Source organism: Fukomys damarensis, unplaced genomic scaffold (assembly GCF_012274545.1).
Source record: "Fukomys damarensis isolate Sample0158 unplaced genomic scaffold, DMR_v1.0_HiC HiC_scaffold_36, whole genome shotgun sequence".
In the NCBI taxonomy this organism is placed as follows: Eukaryota; Metazoa; Chordata; class Mammalia; order Rodentia; family Bathyergidae; genus Fukomys; species Fukomys damarensis.
In genome coordinates, this window is record NW_022900948.1 from 13349962 (window position 1) to 13368772 (window position 18811).

General features: G+C 46.6%; 1 protein-coding gene across 2 annotated transcripts; it reads left to right on the top strand.

The window, feature by feature from the left end:
- The first annotated feature begins 6 nt into the window (after window positions 1–6).
- On the top strand, window positions 7–18735 carry Npr2 (natriuretic peptide receptor 2). 2 transcript variants are annotated; one of them, XM_010619354.2, is made up of 22 exons: window positions 7–1230; window positions 2028–2233; window positions 8597–8710; window positions 9007–9142; window positions 9562–9656; window positions 9830–9962; window positions 10198–10282; window positions 10760–10880; window positions 11043–11117; window positions 11323–11400; window positions 11723–11827; window positions 11939–12010; window positions 14006–14165; window positions 14330–14485; window positions 14563–14731; window positions 15079–15225; window positions 15626–15749; window positions 15921–15989; window positions 17786–17960; window positions 18031–18129; window positions 18388–18479; window positions 18583–18735. In XM_010619354.2, exons 1-22 carry the CDS (start codon window positions 564–566, stop codon window positions 18646–18648), a joined length of 3144 nt encoding a protein of 1047 aa, XP_010617656.1. In that variant the 5' UTR covers window positions 7–563; the 3' UTR covers window positions 18649–18735. The 2 variants fall into 2 exon arrangements, with proteins under 2 accessions (XP_010617656.1, XP_010617658.1); XM_010619356.2 differs by lacking the exon at window positions 11043–11117.
- Window positions 18736–18811: the final 76 nt, after the last annotated feature.

Consider the following 18811-nt stretch of genomic DNA (forward strand, 5'->3'; position numbering starts at 1 on the left):
CCTTCACAGGGAGATTCCCCTTGCCTTTCCCTTCTCTGCCGCCCAGGCCTCGCTTCGCCGCCCGCCTGGCCAGGTCCCAGTCCTTCCGCGGCGCGGGCGCCCTCCCATCTCAGCCCCTTGGTCCTGTTTTTCGCAGCTCCCTGCCAGCCCAGCCCCTTCAGCTGTGAGGTCCCCCCAGGGCTGGTTGTTCTCGCCAGCCCCCTCCCACTCCCGCCCCCCATCCCAGGCTCAGATCCCCTTCTCCTCGGCTTTGGATTCGTCGGGCCACTTCACCCCTCACTGTCCTCATCCCTGTCGCAGGCCCCCTCGGTCTCTCCTCCCTCCTGCCACCCTCCTCTTCATCCTTCGTGCTTGCCCTAGGCTGGTAGCCCACTCCTTTGCCATCCTGAGGCTTCCTCCCGTCTCTCCTCGGTCCCAGCACTTTCTGTATCCCAGCCGACTTAGCCTGTTCCCACTTCTCTTCGTGACCGTCTGCCCCTGCCTCCAGGCTGTGTAGTGCTTGTGCCTGCCCGGTAGGCCAGAGTGGCCCCTGGTTCTGGGGGTGGCGCTGCTGCTTTATCCCCATGGCATTGCCATCACTGCTGCTGTTGGTGGCAGCCCTGGCAGGTGGGGTGCATCCTCCAGGGGCGCAGAACCTGACGCTGGCAGTGGTGCTGCCTGAACGCAATCTGAGCTACGCTTGGGCCTGGCCACGGGTGGGTCCTGCTGTGGCACTAGCTGTGGAAGCGTTGGGCCGGGCACTGCCCGTGGACCTGCGGTTTGTCAGCTCTGAACTAGATGGCGCCTGCTCTGAGTACCTGGCACCGCTGCGCGCTGTGGACCTCAAGCTGTACCATGACCCTGACCTTCTTTTGGGCCCGGGTTGTGTGTACCCGGCTGCCTCTGTGGCCCGCTTTGCCTCACACTGGCGTCTTCCCTTGCTGACTGCTGGTGCAGTGGCCTCTGGTTTTGCTGCTAAGAGCGAGCACTATCGTACTCTGGTTCGCACTGGTCCCTCTGCTCCCAAGCTGGGTGAGTTTGTAGTGACATTACATGGGCACTTCAATTGGACTGCCCGTGCTGCCTTGCTGTATCTGGATGCTCGCACAGATGACCGGCCTCACTACTTCACCATCGAGGGCGTCTTTGAGGCCCTGCAGGGCAGCAACCTCAGTGTGCAGCACCAGGTGTATGCCCGTGAACCAGGGGGCCCTGAGCAGGCCACCCACTTCATCCGGGCCAACGGGCGCAGTGAGTGTGGCCCCAGCTGTTTTAGGGTTGGGGAGGAGGGTCACTGTGTTGGTGGAGCTCAGTACTGGGAAGCTGGAGACAGAGATAGGCCCTGAGGAGCTGTGTGTGCAGTTGTGGGCAGAGGACCTGTGGGAAGGCTCGGGTATTAGGGAGGGTGCTGGGGACATGATGGACAGATGAATCAAGGAAGGGGAGAACATGAGGGGTGAAGATTGTCTCTGGAGAATGTGGTACTGGGAAGATGTTGAGTTTGGGGAAGCAATGTGAGTACCTAGAATAGTGGACATGGTGGATGGCCACCCTGAAATGTGTGCCTGTCTGTGAGCAGAGACCCCACAGACTGGGGCATCAAGACCACTTCGCCCTGTAAAAGTAGAGAAGACTCCATAAACCAGTTCAGGGCTCAGCAGTTGTGGTTGGACAAGGTGGAGAAAGTTCACAACGAGAAAGGCAGATCAGATCAGCTAGTATCTTCTGAGCCTGGGGAAAGCAGGGAAAAGTAGGAGTGAGGAGGGCTGGTGAGGAGGAGCAAGCAAGGCTCTGGGGAAAGGGGGAGCTGTGTGATTGTTGTTTTCCTTCGGGGTCTCTAGTCAGCCTCTGACTTCTGCCAGATGGGCAATATGGCCCCAGGGTACTTATGATGTGGGCTCTGAGAGGGGGAGCATCTGCTGTTGGTCAACTGACCACCTACTGTTGGGGAACTGTCTTGCTAAGAGGGCCATGCAGATGATTCAGAAAGGGGGTTGGTGGGGACCGGAATGCTCTCTCAGGATGCTCTGTCATGTGCCTGCTCCCAGTTGTGTATATCTGCGGCCCTCTGGAGATGCTGCATGAGATCCTGCTTCAGGCCCAGAGGGAGAACCTGACCAATGGGGACTATGTCTTCTTTTACCTGGATGTCTTTGGGGAGAGTCTCCGTGCCGGCCCCACACGCTCTACAGGCCGGCCCTGGCAGGACAATCGCACCCAGGAACAAACCCAGGCCCTCAGAGAGGCCTTTCAGGTATCGTTTGAACCCACTCTGAAGGAGGAGGGGAAGAGGCATGTGGTTGAAGATTCTTGCTCTCCTATGACCCCACATAGACCCCAAGAGCAGGCCAGGGGTTGTGAGCTGCAGACAAAATGAACAAAAGCATTCAGAGTCTAGCATCACTGATTTTCCTTCCCCAGCTGTATGACTGGTTTGTCTGGTGCCAAGACTGACTTTGGCCAATGCCAAGCACCCTAGAATACTAACTAACTTTCCTAAGTGGTAGTACTAGTCTAGACTGTTGGGGAGAAAGTTCAGGAAAAGATCTGAGCCTCTGGAGGGCTTCTATCCTTCCTGGAAAGGCAACATATAGGTGTGATACAGTAAGATAAAGTTCAAGAAAAGGCAAGATTCGGGCTGGGGATTTAGCTCAGTGGTTCTGATGCCTGCCTTGCAAGTACAAGAACTTGAGTTCGATCCCCGGTACCAAAAAAAAAAAAAAAAAGGTAAGTTTATGTGCCTCAAGCAGACATTGAAACTTCTGTAATTTAGAGGAGGAAGAGTCTATGTGGGCTGGATTTAGGGGAAGCCTTAATAAAGGAAGAAAGACTCTTGTGACTTTAATAAAAGATGTCATGTTTACAGAGTGGGAGAAGGGATCCAGGCTCCCTGCCCAAAGAGGGGGAAAAAAAAGATAGGTATGGATGAGTTTGGGGGACCTGGAAGATAGTGATGATACTGATAAGAAAGAAGTGATCAATTGTAACATAGGAAATACAATTGCAAAGGTATAATTAGATTAAGGAGAGTGCTAAACCTTAAATCACCAGGACTTGAATTTGTTAATTTTCTTTTTTTTGGGGGGGTGCCAGGTATTGAACTCAGGACCTTGTGCTTGCAAGGCAGGTGGCAGAACCACTGAGCTAAATCCCTGGTCCCTTTGTTGGTATTTTTAAAAAGATAAATACAGTGGCAGAATTCAGGTTGGATTAGAAGAGAAAGAGACCAGGCAGTAAGACCAACTAATAGGTTAGAAAGGAGTGAGGTGATACAGTTTAAATTAGGGTGATGATAGTGGGAATGGAAAAAAAAAAGGATTTAAGGAAGAATTTGTATAGAAGGTTGGCATGACTCTGTTCATTTTTCTCCTCTGCTCCAAACTTTCAATGACTTGTTTCCTATAGAATAAGACCCTGTGTGTTTAGCAGGACCTTGAAGAATGTCCTTAGCCAGTTGGGTGTAGTGGTGTATGCCTATAATTCCAGCACTGGTGAAGCTAATACACTGCAAATTCAAGGTCAGCCTGAACTACACAGCAAGGCCCTGTCTCAAAGGAAAAGAAAAGAAAAGAAAAGAAAAAGTCTACTCAATTCGATATTTCAATCTCAGTTCACAGTGTCCTTGTGTCCAGAACTCGAGCCCACTAGAACTCCTTCAAATGTCCCCATCCTGGGGTCCTCCTGCCGTCGTGCCTTTGTGTCCTTTGCTCATTTTGTCTGAAGTGCTCTTTCTCCCTTCACCCCTGATCTCTGCCTCACAGAATTATACCCATGAATCTTTCCCTGGTCCTCTCACCAAGTTTTCATTGATTCATGTAGATGAGCATTTCCTATTTATGTACCCATGTCCCTTTTTTTTCCAAAAAGGATTTGAGAATACTTTTGGGATGAACTTAAGGTGCTTTTCACCCTGAGATTCTAAGTAGGTGTACATAAGGGCTGGACCTGGGTGGCCATTCTTCTCCAATGAGTAAGGTTTTATGTGGTTATGATTATATATTTGGTTGTGACTGACGAGTGTGTCTGACTGTGAATGACATATCTGTTTGCATACTGAGCATGAGTCTGTGACTGTCACACCTGAACATGGGCACTAGCAAGACAGGTTTTGTTTATGGTATAATTTTTTTCCTGAAACCTTTTCACCTTTTGTGCCTGGATAATGCTCCATATTCTTGAAAATTCAGACCAGTTGTTTTTCCTTCTAGGAAACAAAGCCTGAATCCCTCAGTTGGGCTGAATTTCTTACTCTTTTGCTTAACTCTATCATAGAACATATTATTTAGCTTGTGTTTGACTCATTTGAAGACTGACTCATTCCATTAGTATTTACTGAGCACCTATTATGTCCCAGTGACTGTGCTAGGTACTGGTGTGTGGTAGAGAATATAATAGATACAATTCCTGCCTTTTTGGAGTTTACTTAGTAGGAGAGACAGACAATAAATAAGTAAATACAAATATAGAAACATACATATTGTGATAAGTATTATGGGGGAGGAGGAAGAAAGAAAAAAGAAAATACAGTAATAGAGTTGCATGAGAAGGTAACGATGAGCATACTGTACCTTAGCTGGTATTAAGGTTTGTGACACTCCTAGCTGGAGGACTCCACAATCTTTTGGGATAAATTCTTTTTTTTTTGAGAAGAAAAACTTTTTGTGTGAGAAATCCTGCCATCCAAAGGACACTAGCACTTTGAGTCGGGGGGTAGTCAGTTAACAATCAATTATACCAATTAATTCTCATCTCTCCCATCACTTTTGGCCTTATTCAGACAGGAAAACAGGGAGAGTTTCCTACGAGAGGGAAGTGGGCAGTCAAGAATATGCTAAGGGGAAAACAAGACTTGGGCTGGGGTGGGTGCCGAGATAGCCTCTGGCAAAGGTGCTGTCATTCTTCCCCAGCGCTGATGCGGGTGTGGGGCGGGGGATCTGGGTGGTCAGCTCCAGCCAGGGATGAAAGAGTGGAGAGCCCTTCCTTCTGAGATATGGACCACTGAGGTCCCAGAGCCCAGCTGGCCTGGGAAACGTGGTAGATGATACAGAGAGGCCTTGGCACAGATGTCCAAAGCTTTTTCAGGGCAAAGGTACGCTCAAGGCAAAATTGCCAGCACAGTCTGGATACCAGCTGCTGGGGGAAGAGAGCTCTGAAATTATGTGGACATGAATCTTCTCTCTTACTCAGCCACAGCTGCTTGAGGACAGGGATCATGTTCAACTTTGCATTCCACGTGTCTAGCATGTAATGGGTATTTAATACATTTCTTTTTGGAAACAAGGTCTCCTTGTGTAGTCCAGGCTGGCTTTGAACTCACTATGTAACTCAGACAGACCTCAAACTTGAAATCCTCCTGCCTCAGCCTCCCAAGTGCTGGGATTACAGGCATGTACCACTATTTCCAGCTACGTTTATTGAATTGAATTAAAGTGTGTGTCGGGGAGAGGGGGAATAGGGCAGTAATTCTCTCCTGCTTGGAGGAAAGCTGGCAGGTACTATAAACCAAGGTGATGAACCAAGATAGGGAAGAAAAGTTGATAGAGTAGAACTAAATAAGCAAATTATCAGGCTCTGAGGATCCAGAGGCCTAGAGTGGGAAACTGCAGGGCCCCTGGGGACTGCAGGGTTAGAAATTCAGGCAGGATATCACAACACGAGCACTGCTTCCAGGGCTGAGTAAGGGACTCTCTTCTGGGAAACTGTACCTGGTCTCTTCAGACTGCTGTTGACAGCACATCCTGCAGTTGTCAGAGTAAGGTCTGAGTGGGTGGCACAGGCAAAGGCAAGTGCCCACACCCCTACACCTTTCCTGGGTGGATTCCTGGCTTTCACTCACCACTGAACTCATTTTGGACAACATTTGTCTGTTTTTGTTTTGTTTTGTTTTGTTTTGTTATACTTGGATTGAACCCAAGGTCTTTACACTGAGCTACATCCCCAGTGCTTTTTATGTTTTTCTTTTTCTTTTTTTAGTGTTTTTGAGACAGGGTTTCACTGTGTAGTCCAGGCTAGCCTTGAACTCACTATGAAGCCTAGGCTGCCTTGAACTCTTGGTAATCCTCCTGCCTCAGCCTCCTAAGTGCTGCGATTACAGGGGAGTGCCACCACAGCCAGCTCTCATCTCTCGTCTTTTTATTTTTTATTTTGAGATAGAGTCTCACTAATTTTCCCAGGCTGGGCTTGAATTTTCAGTCTTCCTGCCTCAGCATCCCAGAGTTCTGGGATTACAGGTGTGTGCCACCATGCCCAACAGACTTTGCCTATTTTTTTTGAGGGGGGTGTGGGGTCTACTGTGAGATTGTACCGTTAACTGCCTTCATCTCTTCAGCCCCTGAGCAAGTATAGAAACTGGAGTTGATTTTTTTGTTCATTTAGTTTTTATACCTAGTTAGTAGCCACAGCAAAATGGTCTAGCATGACTACTTTCAAAGTGTAGTCTTGGGATCCTGGGGGCCCCTTTTAGAGGGGCTGTGAGGTCAAAATTATTTAAAAGTATACTAACATGTTCTCTGCCGTTGTCACTCTTGCCCTTCCATTAATTAGCTGTGGGGTTTCCCAGAGGCAGGCACCGTGATGAAGCCACACCCCGACAGCCATGCAAGGCTTGCTCACATTCTTATCCTTTCCAAGTTTATATTTTAACCTCTAATGTGGTAAATATTGACAGATGTAATCCAGATGAAAGTTCTTTGAGGTTCTCAATAATTTACTGCTCAAATAAACAACCAGTATAGAGAATTCTATTTTAGAGAGTGTTTAAAATCTATCACCAGCCTTTGTTGAACTATAAATCGTGTTAACCACTTAATAGTTTATCCCGAGCGTCACTCAGGCATTGTGTTTGTTTACATACTGACTATCCTGCGGGTCACTCAGGCAGGTGTCATTTAACAAGTTGGTTCTTGGATTGAATCAACTTGATAAAATTGTTGTTTTTATGTTTCCTGTTATCTTATACAAATTAATGAAAAAATATGCAATTTTTTGTCATCTGTATTTAAGTAATTGGACTGGAAAGTAGCTAAGCCTGATCATTTCCAGCCTTTTTTTCTTTTTTCTGGTACTGAGAATTGAACCCAAAGCTTTTACACTGAGCTACATCTCCAGCCCTTTTTGTTTTTTATTTTGAGACAGGGTCTTCCTAAATTGCTAAATTGTCCAGGCTGAGCTTGAACTTGTGATCCTCCTGCCTGAGCCTCTCAGAGTGCTGGGATTGTAGGGTGTGCTATGCTAGGTTTTTGTTTTTTTCTTTGGTACCAGAGATTGAACTCAGGACCCTGTGTTTGTGAGGCAGGTGGTGGCACCACTGAGCTAAAATCTCTAGCCCACTGCTCTGTTTTTCTCTTATTTTTGGATTAGATGTTTCTGGATGAACCCTTCCATCCCTGTCCTTCTCCCTTGGGGGGGGGGCCTGGAAGTAGAATATTAGAAGTGTGTAACCAAGCATCTAGATACTCCAGTAAAAGTAATTATATTTTGAAGCAAGCTCCAGTCTTATATAATGAGTACATATTAGAAATCGAGGACTGGGGAGTTAGCTCAGTGGCACTGTGCCTGCTTTGCAAGCACAAGTTCCTGAGTTTGATCCCTGGTACAAAAAAAAAAATTGATTTCATTATTTCGGACCTGGAATAAAGAGATTACAGACAACCTGATATATCTAGTATCTCTGTGGTCCACATATACTTTCTACAAGAATGAACAAAACGAGTAGAAATCATTAGATTTTAACCTACCAGTTTACAAAATCAGGTTTCACATAGTACATTGAAGTCTTTTCCTGAAGTTGTAAGGCCAGTTTTCTGACTGAACAGAGGCTGGACTCAGTGACTGTGTGGCCTGAGGTCCAGCAGACAAAGAAGGGGAAACATGCATGGCTTATGGGATCGAGGCAGGCACTTTGGTGGGGGTAGAGACCTGCTGACTCATGTGCCAGTGAGATGTGTACATGGTTGAGACTACACATAGCATTTGCTTATCTGTGCTGTGTGTGTGGGCATGTGACTTGTGTGTCCACATGCCTGCTACTCAGTAAGCAGGACAACACTGTTTATTAGGTGTTCCCATGTTAAATGCATGAACTCAGCTTTAAACAGGTGAGATCAGTTTCAAAGCCTTTCCTTTAGTTGTTACAAGGCCTGGGATCACTTTAATTCACTGTGTGGAGGAAGTTGGTGCAAGTGGCCCACATGAAAAATGTCAACATTTATCTGACAACATTAATAGTAATGAACACCTCCTATAGGAAGTATTGATTAGTGTCATCCTTGATAGTGACAGGTACCCAAAGAGCATGGCATGGAGGGAGCTCTTGTGAGATCGGTGGTAGCCTGGTGGGAGGCCTGGTGGTGGAAAGTTCAGGAAGATGACAGGTTTGAGATGGAGTTGACTTCATGTATTGCTTCCCAGTCTCACCTTCCCAGCCCTCTGTGCCTTTCGTGGGGTACAGCTATTCCTCCCTGCCCTCTGCACAGAGTGGAGTGCCCTTTCAGCTTTCAGTCTCCCCTGTATATGTTTTATATTCTGTATATTTTACCAAGCTTCCCTAATCCACCTCCTCTCTTCCTCTTGTGGTTATCTTGAATTCTGTTCACTCTTCTCTGTGCTGCTGGTACAGACTGTATTGGTGATCACATATCGAGAACCCCCGAATCCTGAGTACCAGGACTTCCAGAATCGTCTGCTGATAAGAGCCCGGGAAGATTTTGGTGTGGAGTTGGCTCCATCCCTGGTGAGTAGACCTCTTCCTCCTTGAGAATTGTGCCAGGCTACAAGGAAGGGCTCCCCTCCCCAAATCAGCTGCATATCTTGGCAGTGGAGTGAGTCCCACTCTGGGGCTGTCCACTTCCATCCTGGATATTTCCTTCTGCCCTAGAGACCAGTTAGATAGGGATGGTACTTTAGGAATGAGAGGAGGGAAGAAAGTGAACCAGAAGAGAGGAGAGATAGAAGAGTCCACAGGTGGAAGAGGGGGCTAAGTGACCTTGCAGGACATTTGAAGAGCACTGATAAAGTTGACAACCCCAGATGAACCTCATTGCTGGCTGCTTCTATGATGGGATCCTGCTCTATGCTGAAGTCCTGAACGAGACAATACAGGAAGGAGGCACCCGGGAAGATGGACTTCGAATTGTGGAGAAGATGCAGGGAAGAAGATACCATGGTAATAAAGAGGGGAAGATAAACTGGGCACCAAGATGCATGCCTGTAATTCTAGGACTCTGAGACTGAAAGTTTGAGCTTAGCCGGGGCAATTTAGTGAGACCATATCTCAAAATAAGAAAATAAAAGGGGCTGGGGATATAGCTCATTTCAAAGGCCCTGGGTTCAATTCCCAGTACCCCCTCCCCAAAAAAGATCGGGGGAGGGCAGGTGGAGGCCTGAAGGATGGTATCAGGTTCTGAAGTGGAACAGGCAGAAGCAACATGTCAGGGGCAGCAGGGAGTCAGTAGGGGTCAGAAGCATGGCAGAGGTGGACACACATCAAGGACAAAGGAAGGGACAAAGTCTGAAGCAGCTGGGAGGATTGAGGGGATAGAAGGGTCTGGATCTCAAGGTGAGGGGCACTCTTTTCTATACTAGGTGTAACTGGACTGGTTGTTATGGACAAGAATAATGACCGGGAGACTGATTTTGTCCTGTGGGCCATGGGAGACTTGGATTCTGGAGACTTTCAGGTGATGGGGGAGGGGGCAGGGAAGAGAATATGGCCCTGTGAAACCCTCCTTTCAGGGGTTCAGTGGAAGCAGAATTAAAAGCTGTAGGGGCCAGAGACTTCTGTTCCCTGGGTGGCCTGGGGAGGAGGCTGGTGGGAGCAGGCCTGGGGGCCCAGTGTTCTCCTTCCTCACAGCCCGCAGCCCACTACTCAGGAGCCGAGAAGCAGATTTGGTGGACGGGACGGCCTATCCCCTGGGTGAAGGGGGCCCCCCCTTTGGACAATCCCCCCTGTGCCTTTGACTTGGACGACCCATCCTGTGATAAAAGTGGGTGTGTGCAGGGACTGGGAGTGATCCATCCTCCCTTTACTTTCCATCTTCTCTACCCTCACTGACTCCCTGCTCAAAGCCATACTGTTATCTCTATAGCTACAGCCCTTCCTCCTCATCTCTTTCCCTCAACCTCAAGAAATCTGTCTCCTCCCTGCACCTGCGCCTCTCCCTTCCCTGTCCCACAACCCTTACCCTCCGGTCTTTCTCAGGGTTTCTCTCTCCCCTTCAGCTCCACTTTCCACTCTGGCAATTGTGGCGCTGGGCACAGGAATCACTTTCATCATGTTTGGTGTTTCCAGCTTCCTAATTTTCCGGTAAGTTGTGGGTTTTCCACTGACCTATTCATTACTTCCTCGTGGCCACATAGCCACTAGCTGAAGTGAGGGGGTCCCTGTAACTTGGGATAGGGGCAGCAAGCCTCCACCTGTAGTGGCTGTCTCTTAGACCTAATACTAGACATCTTCCTCTCTAGTCTTTCTCTTTGTCTTTTCAGCCTAGGTGTTTGTTCCATTTTTGGTTCTAACCTGGGTATATTAAATAGGGTTAAATTCAAGCATTTTCCATAGATGTTCCCATTTTAAGAGAGAACTTTTACCTCCAACCTCTGCATTTGTGAATTCACTCAGACATGTGTCAGACATGCAGAGAACACATCTGCGTCTTCTAGTCTGGTCTCTGGGTGTATGCATTGTAGCTTTGGATGCTATAGGGAAGGCCCTGCAACTCCACAGTTGGCTGAGGGGGTGGCAGGCTTGGCTTTGCCAGTCAGCTGAGGTGTGCAGTCCTTACAGAAAGCTGATGCTGGAGAAGGAGCTGGCTAGCATGTTGTGGCGCATTCGCTGGGAAGAACTGCAGTTTGGCAACTCAGAGCGTTACCACAAAGGTGCAGGCAGTCGCCTCACACTGTCACTGGTGAGCCCTTGTCTCAGCTGTCCCTCCACCTCCCTCTGAGTTCCTATCCTTTCTTACCTTGGACCTCTCCCAGCACACTGGCCTGTAATGATAGCCCCTGCACTACCACCACCATCTAATGTTCCTTTCATCCTTCCGCCTCCATGTTGCCCTTGGCCCCAGCGGGGATCCAGTTACGGCTCGCTCATGACAGCCCATGGGAAATACCAGATCTTTGCCAACACCGGTCACTTCAAGGTGAACAGTCATCTGCTTGTTCTGGTCCCCACCATTTCATCCTGTCTCATCCCCATCTGCCATCTCTGCCCCTGACCTCTGCTTCTCATAGCCCCTCTCTGTGCCCAGCTGAGCTCCTGGATCCTCTTACAGTTCTCCAGTACTTCCTAGCACCCAGAAACTTCTGATATTCATATTTCTTTTTTTCTTCCACCCTCAACATCAGGGAAATGTTGTCGCCATCAAACATGTGAATAAGAAGCGCATTGAGCTGACCCGGCAGGTTCTATTTGAACTCAAACATGTATGTAATAGAGCATGGCTTGAGGGTGAGGGGTAGGCAGGGAGAGGCAGAGGAAAAGGGAAGACTATGAAGTAGAAACTTTGGCAAGGAGGGCAAGGGGGTTATTTATAATTGATTTTAAGTAGTAGGTACAACTAAAAGAAAGGTCCTCTCTTTTGCGGGGACAATGGGGATCAAACTCGGGTCCTTGAGCTTGTGAGGCAGGTGCCAGAACCACTGAGCTAAATCCCTGGCCCAAGGTCCTCTCTTATAATGGTAAATTTCTGTATCTAATTTTTAGTTAATTCAATTTTCTTGTCCTTCCCATTGTTTTTTCTGCTAGATGAGAGATGTTCAGTTCAACCATCTTACTCGCTTCATTGGAGCTTGCATAGACCCTCCCAACATTTGCATAGTCACTGAGTATTGTCCTCGTGGAAGTTTACAGGTGAGGGATAGGTGTAGGGGGAGGGGGTGAGCCAAAGTTACACTGATTTTATACCAAGTGATAGCCAGTGGAACTAAGACACAGAATGATCTACTCTGTGTCATTTACCAGGATATTCTAGAAAATGACAGCATCAACTTGGACTGGATGTTTCGTTATTCCCTCATTAATGACCTTGTTAAGGTGAGTCTTCTCCACTTTCTTTTCTTTCTTTTTTTTTTCTGGTACTGGGGATCGAACTCGGGACCTTGTGCTTGTGAGGCAGGTGGTGGAACGACTGAGCTAAATCCCCAGCTCCAATCTCTTTTCTTTTATTGGTGCTGGAGATTGAACCTATGGCCTTTTGCATGCTAGCCAAGTGCTTTACCACTGAGCTATATCCCAAGAGATAGGTTATTTTGAGATAGGTTCTCATTAAGTTGCTCAAGCTGCTCTTGAACTTGTGACCCTCCAACCTCAGCCTCCCAGTGTGTGGGATTACAGGTGTTACCACCATGCCCAGCTACCTACTCCCGAAGAGTTTATGCACTCCAAAATGCCTCCATCACTCAGTTATTTATCTCCTTTTTTGGCTTCTGAAAGTCCTGTTCTCTCTATTTCCCCTTACTCTTGTGTTGGTTGATAGATAATTGGTAAATACGGGTTCTGAAGTTTATAATTGGTGGTAGTTGGGAGAATTCTTATCTTCCTGCCCTTGAGAACATGCATCTCTGGAATCTCTTTTACTTCCAAGAGCTCATATCAAAATCCCTTAGGGAAAAGAAGAGTAAAGTCTCCAAACATATTTCTCTCTTGCTTTCCCTTTTATCATTTTACTCTCTGACCAATATTTGGGATGTCTATTCTTTTGTTCAGAAACTGAAATTTGAATGAGAACACTTACTGTTTAGAGTAGGAGAAACCAAGGAAAATTGCACCAAATCTTTTGTCATTTTTCCAGGTTTTCACTATTTTGAAATGACCCAAGAAACCCATGAATTGTGGAGGCATAAACTTGAATCTTGCATGGGCTGGACAGGTGTCTCATAGCCAGCGAGCAGGCCTAATGGATCTCTCTGCACCATTTGAAGCTGGCTTTGGTTTTCTGCTAAATTTTGATGAAGTTATAATTTTTTTTAATATGTGAAAGTTTGCCATCAAATGAGAGAGAAAAATATTAGGTAAAGTCGATGTAGTGTTCAATTAAAAGCGTGATGATAAGAAAAACATGACTTTTGGGAGAACAATGATTTGGTGGAAAATGGTTTTAGAAGGTATCCTTTGCATAGTTTCTATGCAAGTAAATCACAAATTTGGAGATTCCCAAAGATTTTTCTGATTCTAGCAGGAATAAACAGACTCGTTATGAATTGTTCAAGTTCAGAGCTACACATTTAGACAGAGATCCCTCTGATTAGCAATGCAGAGCTTTCTATCCCTTTTCCATCCCACGTGCACTGACAGGGTTGCTCCCAGGGTTTCATTTTTGGAAAGCACAGCCTTGCCCTCTTAAGACTCATGTTTTAGTTCCTTGGAGGCAAAGGTTTCTCTCATTTCTGGCCTGTGAGCCAGCAGTTTCAGGCTTCCGCATTGGCTTGGAAATTCTCTCCTAGTACTTTTATTCATTTTCCAAGTTTTTCTAATTTGCTATTTTTTCTGCTTCCTCTCTGGTCCAACATTCCCTTTGTTACAGTACATTCCTCCTCCACCCTGAGCTGCATGCATGGTTATGCATTAGGCTTTATAAATGCTCAGTCTTTCTTGGTGCCTATAGCTACCTCGTCCCTCCCTCTCAGGCCATGTCTTCCTAATTAGTGGCCAGATATCTCCGGCCACTAATTATATTATCACCATGGATGGCATAATATTCTTGGAACTCATCCTCGTAGTTCTTTTCACTATTCAGAAAATGTCTACTATTTTTCTTTGTAGCTCTCCTTATCTCTCTCTGCTCTTAAACATTTTTTTTTTCTATCGCTAGTGTCTGGCTACCTATATACTACTTACAGAACCAGAAAAAAAAAAGTTACTCTCCTATTTTGCCTGCTTCCTTGGGTAAAAATTGTGTTATAAGGGATGACTTCCAAAATCACCTTATATTATGGCCCCAAGATCTAGAGGCAGCTAGCTAGTGCCCATGTCATGGGGAGGGGGTCATTTAGCCAGATATGATTTAGATACTTGATATGTATCCTGCAGGGCATGGCCTTTCTCCACAACAGCATTATATCATCTCATGGAAGCCTCAAGTCCTCCAACTGTGTGGTGGATAGTCGTTTTGTGCTCAAAATCACAGACTATGGCTTGGCCAGCTTCCGTTCAACTGCTGAACCTGATGACAGCCACGCCCTCTATGCCAGTGAGGCCTGCCGGCACAACCCACTTCTTATATTGTTCCTTTGGCCTTGATCATTTCCATGGAGAGGGTGGGAGAGAAGGAGTAACAGCAATATGTGGATGAGCCTAGGTGTGCTTGGGGGTATCCTATTTCTGGGGACTTGGCCAGCCTGTTTTTCTTTTCAGAGAAGCTGTGGACTGCCCCAGAACTGCTCAATGGGAACCCCTTGCCAAACACAGGAATGCAGAAGGCTGATGTCTACAGTTTTGGGATCATCCTACAGGAGATAGCACTTCGCAGTGGTCCTTTCTACTTGGAGGGCCTGGACCTCAGCCCTAAAGGTGAAAATCAAGTACTACCCATAGCCTCTTCTTCCTGGGGAACTCTGTTCTTCATCCAAACCTTTCATCACCCTTAGAAATTGTCCAGAAGGTCCGAAATGGTCAGCGACCATATTTCCGGCCAACCATTGATCGGACTCAACTGAATGAAGAGCTAGTTTTGTTGATGGAGCGATGTTGGGCCCAGGACCCAGCTGAGCGGCCAGATTTTGGACAGATAAAGGGCTTCATTCGCCGTTTTAACAAGTGAGAGGGGACTAGGGGACAGGGACTCCTGAGGGACAGAACCCTCACCAGACTTAGTGAATAAGGTGGGGCCGGTGGGGCCAATGGGTGGATTGAATAGTATGTCCTAAAGTTCTTAAGAATCTTGGATTGCTGGGCATGGTGGCGCACGCCTGTAATCCCAGAACTCAGGAAGCTAAAGCAGGAGGATCACTGTGAGTTTGAGGTCAGCCTGGGCTACATAGTGAGTTCAAGGCCAGCCTGCATTTCAAAGTAAGACCCTTTCTCAAAAAAAAAAAAAAAAAAAAAAAAAAAAAAAAAAAAAAAAGGAATTTTAGAGCAAGTGCCATAACCTGGCTTCTCTGCAGGGAGGGTGGAACCAGCATATTGGACAACCTCCTTTTGCGCATGGAACAGTATGCCAATAACCTGGAGAAGCTGGTAGAAGAACGCACACAGGCCTACCTGGAAGAGAAACGCAAGGCTGAGGCTTTGCTCTACCAAATTCTACCCCAGTGAGACCTTTGACCCTCTTCATAAATTATCCTTTGGATTCAGCTCGGAATATTAGCTTCCTGAGAATGCACTTTCCTATCCTTCAGAACCCTGTTTATTCTGTCTTGCCACAGTGACCCCTTCTGACTAGAGACTAAACACTTTCATTCTGTCTCCAATAAGCTGTGCTCTTTCTGGCTTCTCATCCCTGCTCAGGACTGCTCTACCTTGTCTTTGCTTCAACAAGTATATGTAAAATATTCTCAGCTTGGGACCCTACATACAGATCCCCACCACTCATACATGTTACTTTGCTCTAAGTAACTTTTCAGCTGCTTTGCTGTAGCCACCTACCCCTTTCCTCCCTGTCCCCCACAACCCATCTTGGAGCTTGCCTCACACTATACTCTTGCTTCTTAGTTCTGTGGCTGAGCAGTTAAAGCGGGGAGAGACTGTACAGGCTGAGGCCTTTGATAGTGTTACTATCTACTTCAGTGACATCGTTGGCTTCACAGCATTGTCAGCTGAGAGCACCCCCATGCAGGTGAGAGCTGTAGGAGAGAGTTAGAGGGTGGGTTAGGGACCTGGGAGCTTCACTGATAACAGGGAAGACTGGTTTGTTCTAGAGCTCCCTTACAGTGTTATGGCTTATGGGTTGAGAATTCTTAGTAAACTGGGCATAAATTTCAGGACCTCTGCTTTCCCATCCTGTTAGGTGGTGACACTTCTTAATGACCTGTATACCTGCTTTGATGCCATAATTGACAACTTTGACGTCTATAAGGTGAGAGCTGGGCTACTCCCCTACCTTTAAAACCCAGGTTCTTGAACCTGACCCCCACGCCTTCCCTACTCCATGGTTAGTTTTCTTCTGGTTCTCCAGCATCCTACTGATGGTGGACGCTGTGTGGAAGGCTGTGGCTCCGCATTACAAATGCACGCTCGGGCCTAATTCCTTATGGATCCTTGAGGTTCCGTAATCAGAACCATCACAAGCTTTATTCCTTATCCCCCTGGGGATACACAGCTTATCCATTTTCTCCTCCTTTCTTCTCCAGACATGGAAGAATCATAGAGAATGTAGGCAGAGATTGATTTAGTGGAGTGAGGGTCAAGCTATGGATCAAGGTGGTACTGCTTTTTATTGAAGTCACTGCATTGGCAGACAGATGGTTTTATTGTCCTTGAAAGTAAAAATGAGCTGGATTTGAATACTGGCTTTGTAGTTGTGTGGCTCTGGGTAAGTAGCAGGATCTCTCTGGGTCTCAGTTGTTTTATCTTTAAAATGGAGATAATAGATTACTTGTCAGATGTGGTGGTTCAAGCCTGTAATCTCAGCTACTCGGAAGCCTGAGACTGAGGATCAAAAGCTTGAGTGCAACCCAGGCAACTTAGTGATTAAGCAAGACCTTGTTTCAAAATAAAAAAATAAAAAGGTCTGGAGATGTAGCTCAGTGCAAAGGTTCTGAGTTTGATCTCCAGAACTGCCAAAAAAAAAAAAAAAAGCTGTATGGTTATATGAAAAGTATCTAATATTTTATATGGCACTTGGCAGATAATAAATATCTATTCCTGACCCTTCCCTTTAGGCTTACTCTATCATCTGTTTCTATAACAGAACTCTCATAAAACCTTTTTCCAGATTCAACTGTTTTAATTCTCCCCTTTTTACTTTAAGAAACCTATTTATAGGTGATCATAGTGGCACACACCTACAATCTCAGCATTTTGGTTGGCTGAGGCAGGAGGATACAAAGTTTAAACTCAGCTGGGGCAACTTGGCAAGACACTCTCAAAATAAAAAAATAAAAAGGAGCCAGATATAGTGGCTCATACCTGTAATCCCAGCACTGTGGGAAGCCAAGGCAGGAGGATTACAAGTTCGAATCCAGCCTAGGAAACTTAGTGAGATCTTGTCGCAAAAAAAAATAAATAAATAAATAAAAAAAAAATAAAGGGTTGGGGATAGAGTTCAGTGTGAATTCAAGCCCCAGTACTGAAGGGGTGTGTGTGTGTGTGTGTGTGTGTGTGTGTGTGTGTGTGAAGAAACCTATTTATATAATTATTTTTGAAGCCATTTGAGTAAAATTTCAGATGTAGTATCCCTTCATCCTAAATATTTACTGGGTATATCCTACAAAATTAACTGTATATTTCATAAAAACAAGGACATTCTCTTACGTAGTTTTGGTACAATTACCAAAGTCAAGTCCCTGCTTTATCACCCTCTGACAGTCTGGGCTGATTCATTTCATCGGGCCTGCTTTACTTCTTTGCTGGCCTTTCTGCTTTTCAGTTTAGCCTGTTTTCTTGCTTCCTGTTTCCTCATAGCAGAGCGCGTTTATCCATGCCCTGCTGCAGATGGGGTGTTCACTCACTCAGCAAATGTTTACAGTTGCTGGGGTCAAGATGTCCTTGACATCTCCTTTCTCTCAGATTCGGGGACCATGGCAAATGTTTTCTAGTTAGTGTTCTGGCCTCCCAGGCTGGCAGGATGACTCCTAGCGATGTCCAGTTGTACCTTTGCTCATTCCCGCTGATACAGAGAGAGGTGACCTTTTTAATCCTCTTCTCAATCAGGTGGAAACAATTGGGGATGCATATATGGTGGTGTCTGGCCTCCCAGGCCGAAATGGTCAACGCCATGCACCGGAAATTGCTAGGATGGCCCTAGCATTACTAGATGCAGTTTCTTCCTTCCGAATCCGCCACCGACCCCATGACCAGCTAAGGCTACGCATAGGGGTCCACACTGGTAAGGCTGACTCTCACCCAGCCCTGGCCTCCACCTTTCCCAGGCTCTCCCAACCCGTTTCTTTTATTAGGGCCAGTCTGTGCTGGGGTTGTTGGCCTGAAGATGCCCCGCTATTGTCTTTTTGGAGACACAGTGAATACTGCTTCTCGAATGGAATCTAACGGTCAAGGTAAGACATTAGCCTTTAGCTACAGCCTCGGCCTCAGACTGTCTTGATCCTTTCTTCTTTTCAGAGTTCCTCCAAATCTCTCAATCTAAGAAACCACAGTTCCTAAGTTCCCCATCCTTGGGCATATTTTGGTTCTAGGGAATATGTGTCGGGAAGACAGGGAGCCTCTTGGTTGGGTAAGGTGCTCTCCAGTACGACCAATTCTTCTATTGCCTTTTATCTGACTCTTCTTTCTACCATTCCCCCTTGCCAACCCAGCCCTGAAGATCCATGTCTCCTCCACCACCAAGGATGCGCTGGATGAGCTTGGATGCTTCCAGCTAGAGCTTCGGGGAGATGTGGAGATGAAGGTGAGGGAAGGCCCTGGGGAAGAAGGGGAGGATGGAAGTGAAAGAGGGAGATAAAGGGACTAATACTAAAGAATTTGATCTATGTTCACTCCCCTGCTTCCAGGGAAAAGGAAAGATGCGAACTTACTGGCTCCTAGGAGAGCGGAAGGGACCTCCTGGACTCCTATAAACCCCACTTCGTCCCAAGTCAGACAATCTCTTGCTGCTGGTACCTGGGTGGGTAGTAGCTACCATCTCTCCACACACCAGAAACAAACATTGCCACATGAGGGGGAAAATGTGCACAAAAAGCCTACTAATATGGAAGTTGAAGCCCTCTGCAGCTCAGCTTT

Bases quoted from the DNA above. Each gene is read 5' to 3' on its own strand.
- Npr2 (XM_010619354.2), top strand. From the start codon at position 564: ATGGCATTGCCATCACTGCTGCTGTTGGTGGCAGCCCTGGCAGGTGGG. The intron at 8,711-9,006 runs GTGAGTAGACCT...TGACAACCCCAG, and splicing joins TGGAGTTGGCTCCATCCCTG to ATGAACCTCATTGCTGGCTG. The intron at 15,226-15,625 runs GTGAGACCTTTG...CTTGCTTCTTAG, and splicing joins CTCTACCAAATTCTACCCCA to TTCTGTGGCTGAGCAGTTAA.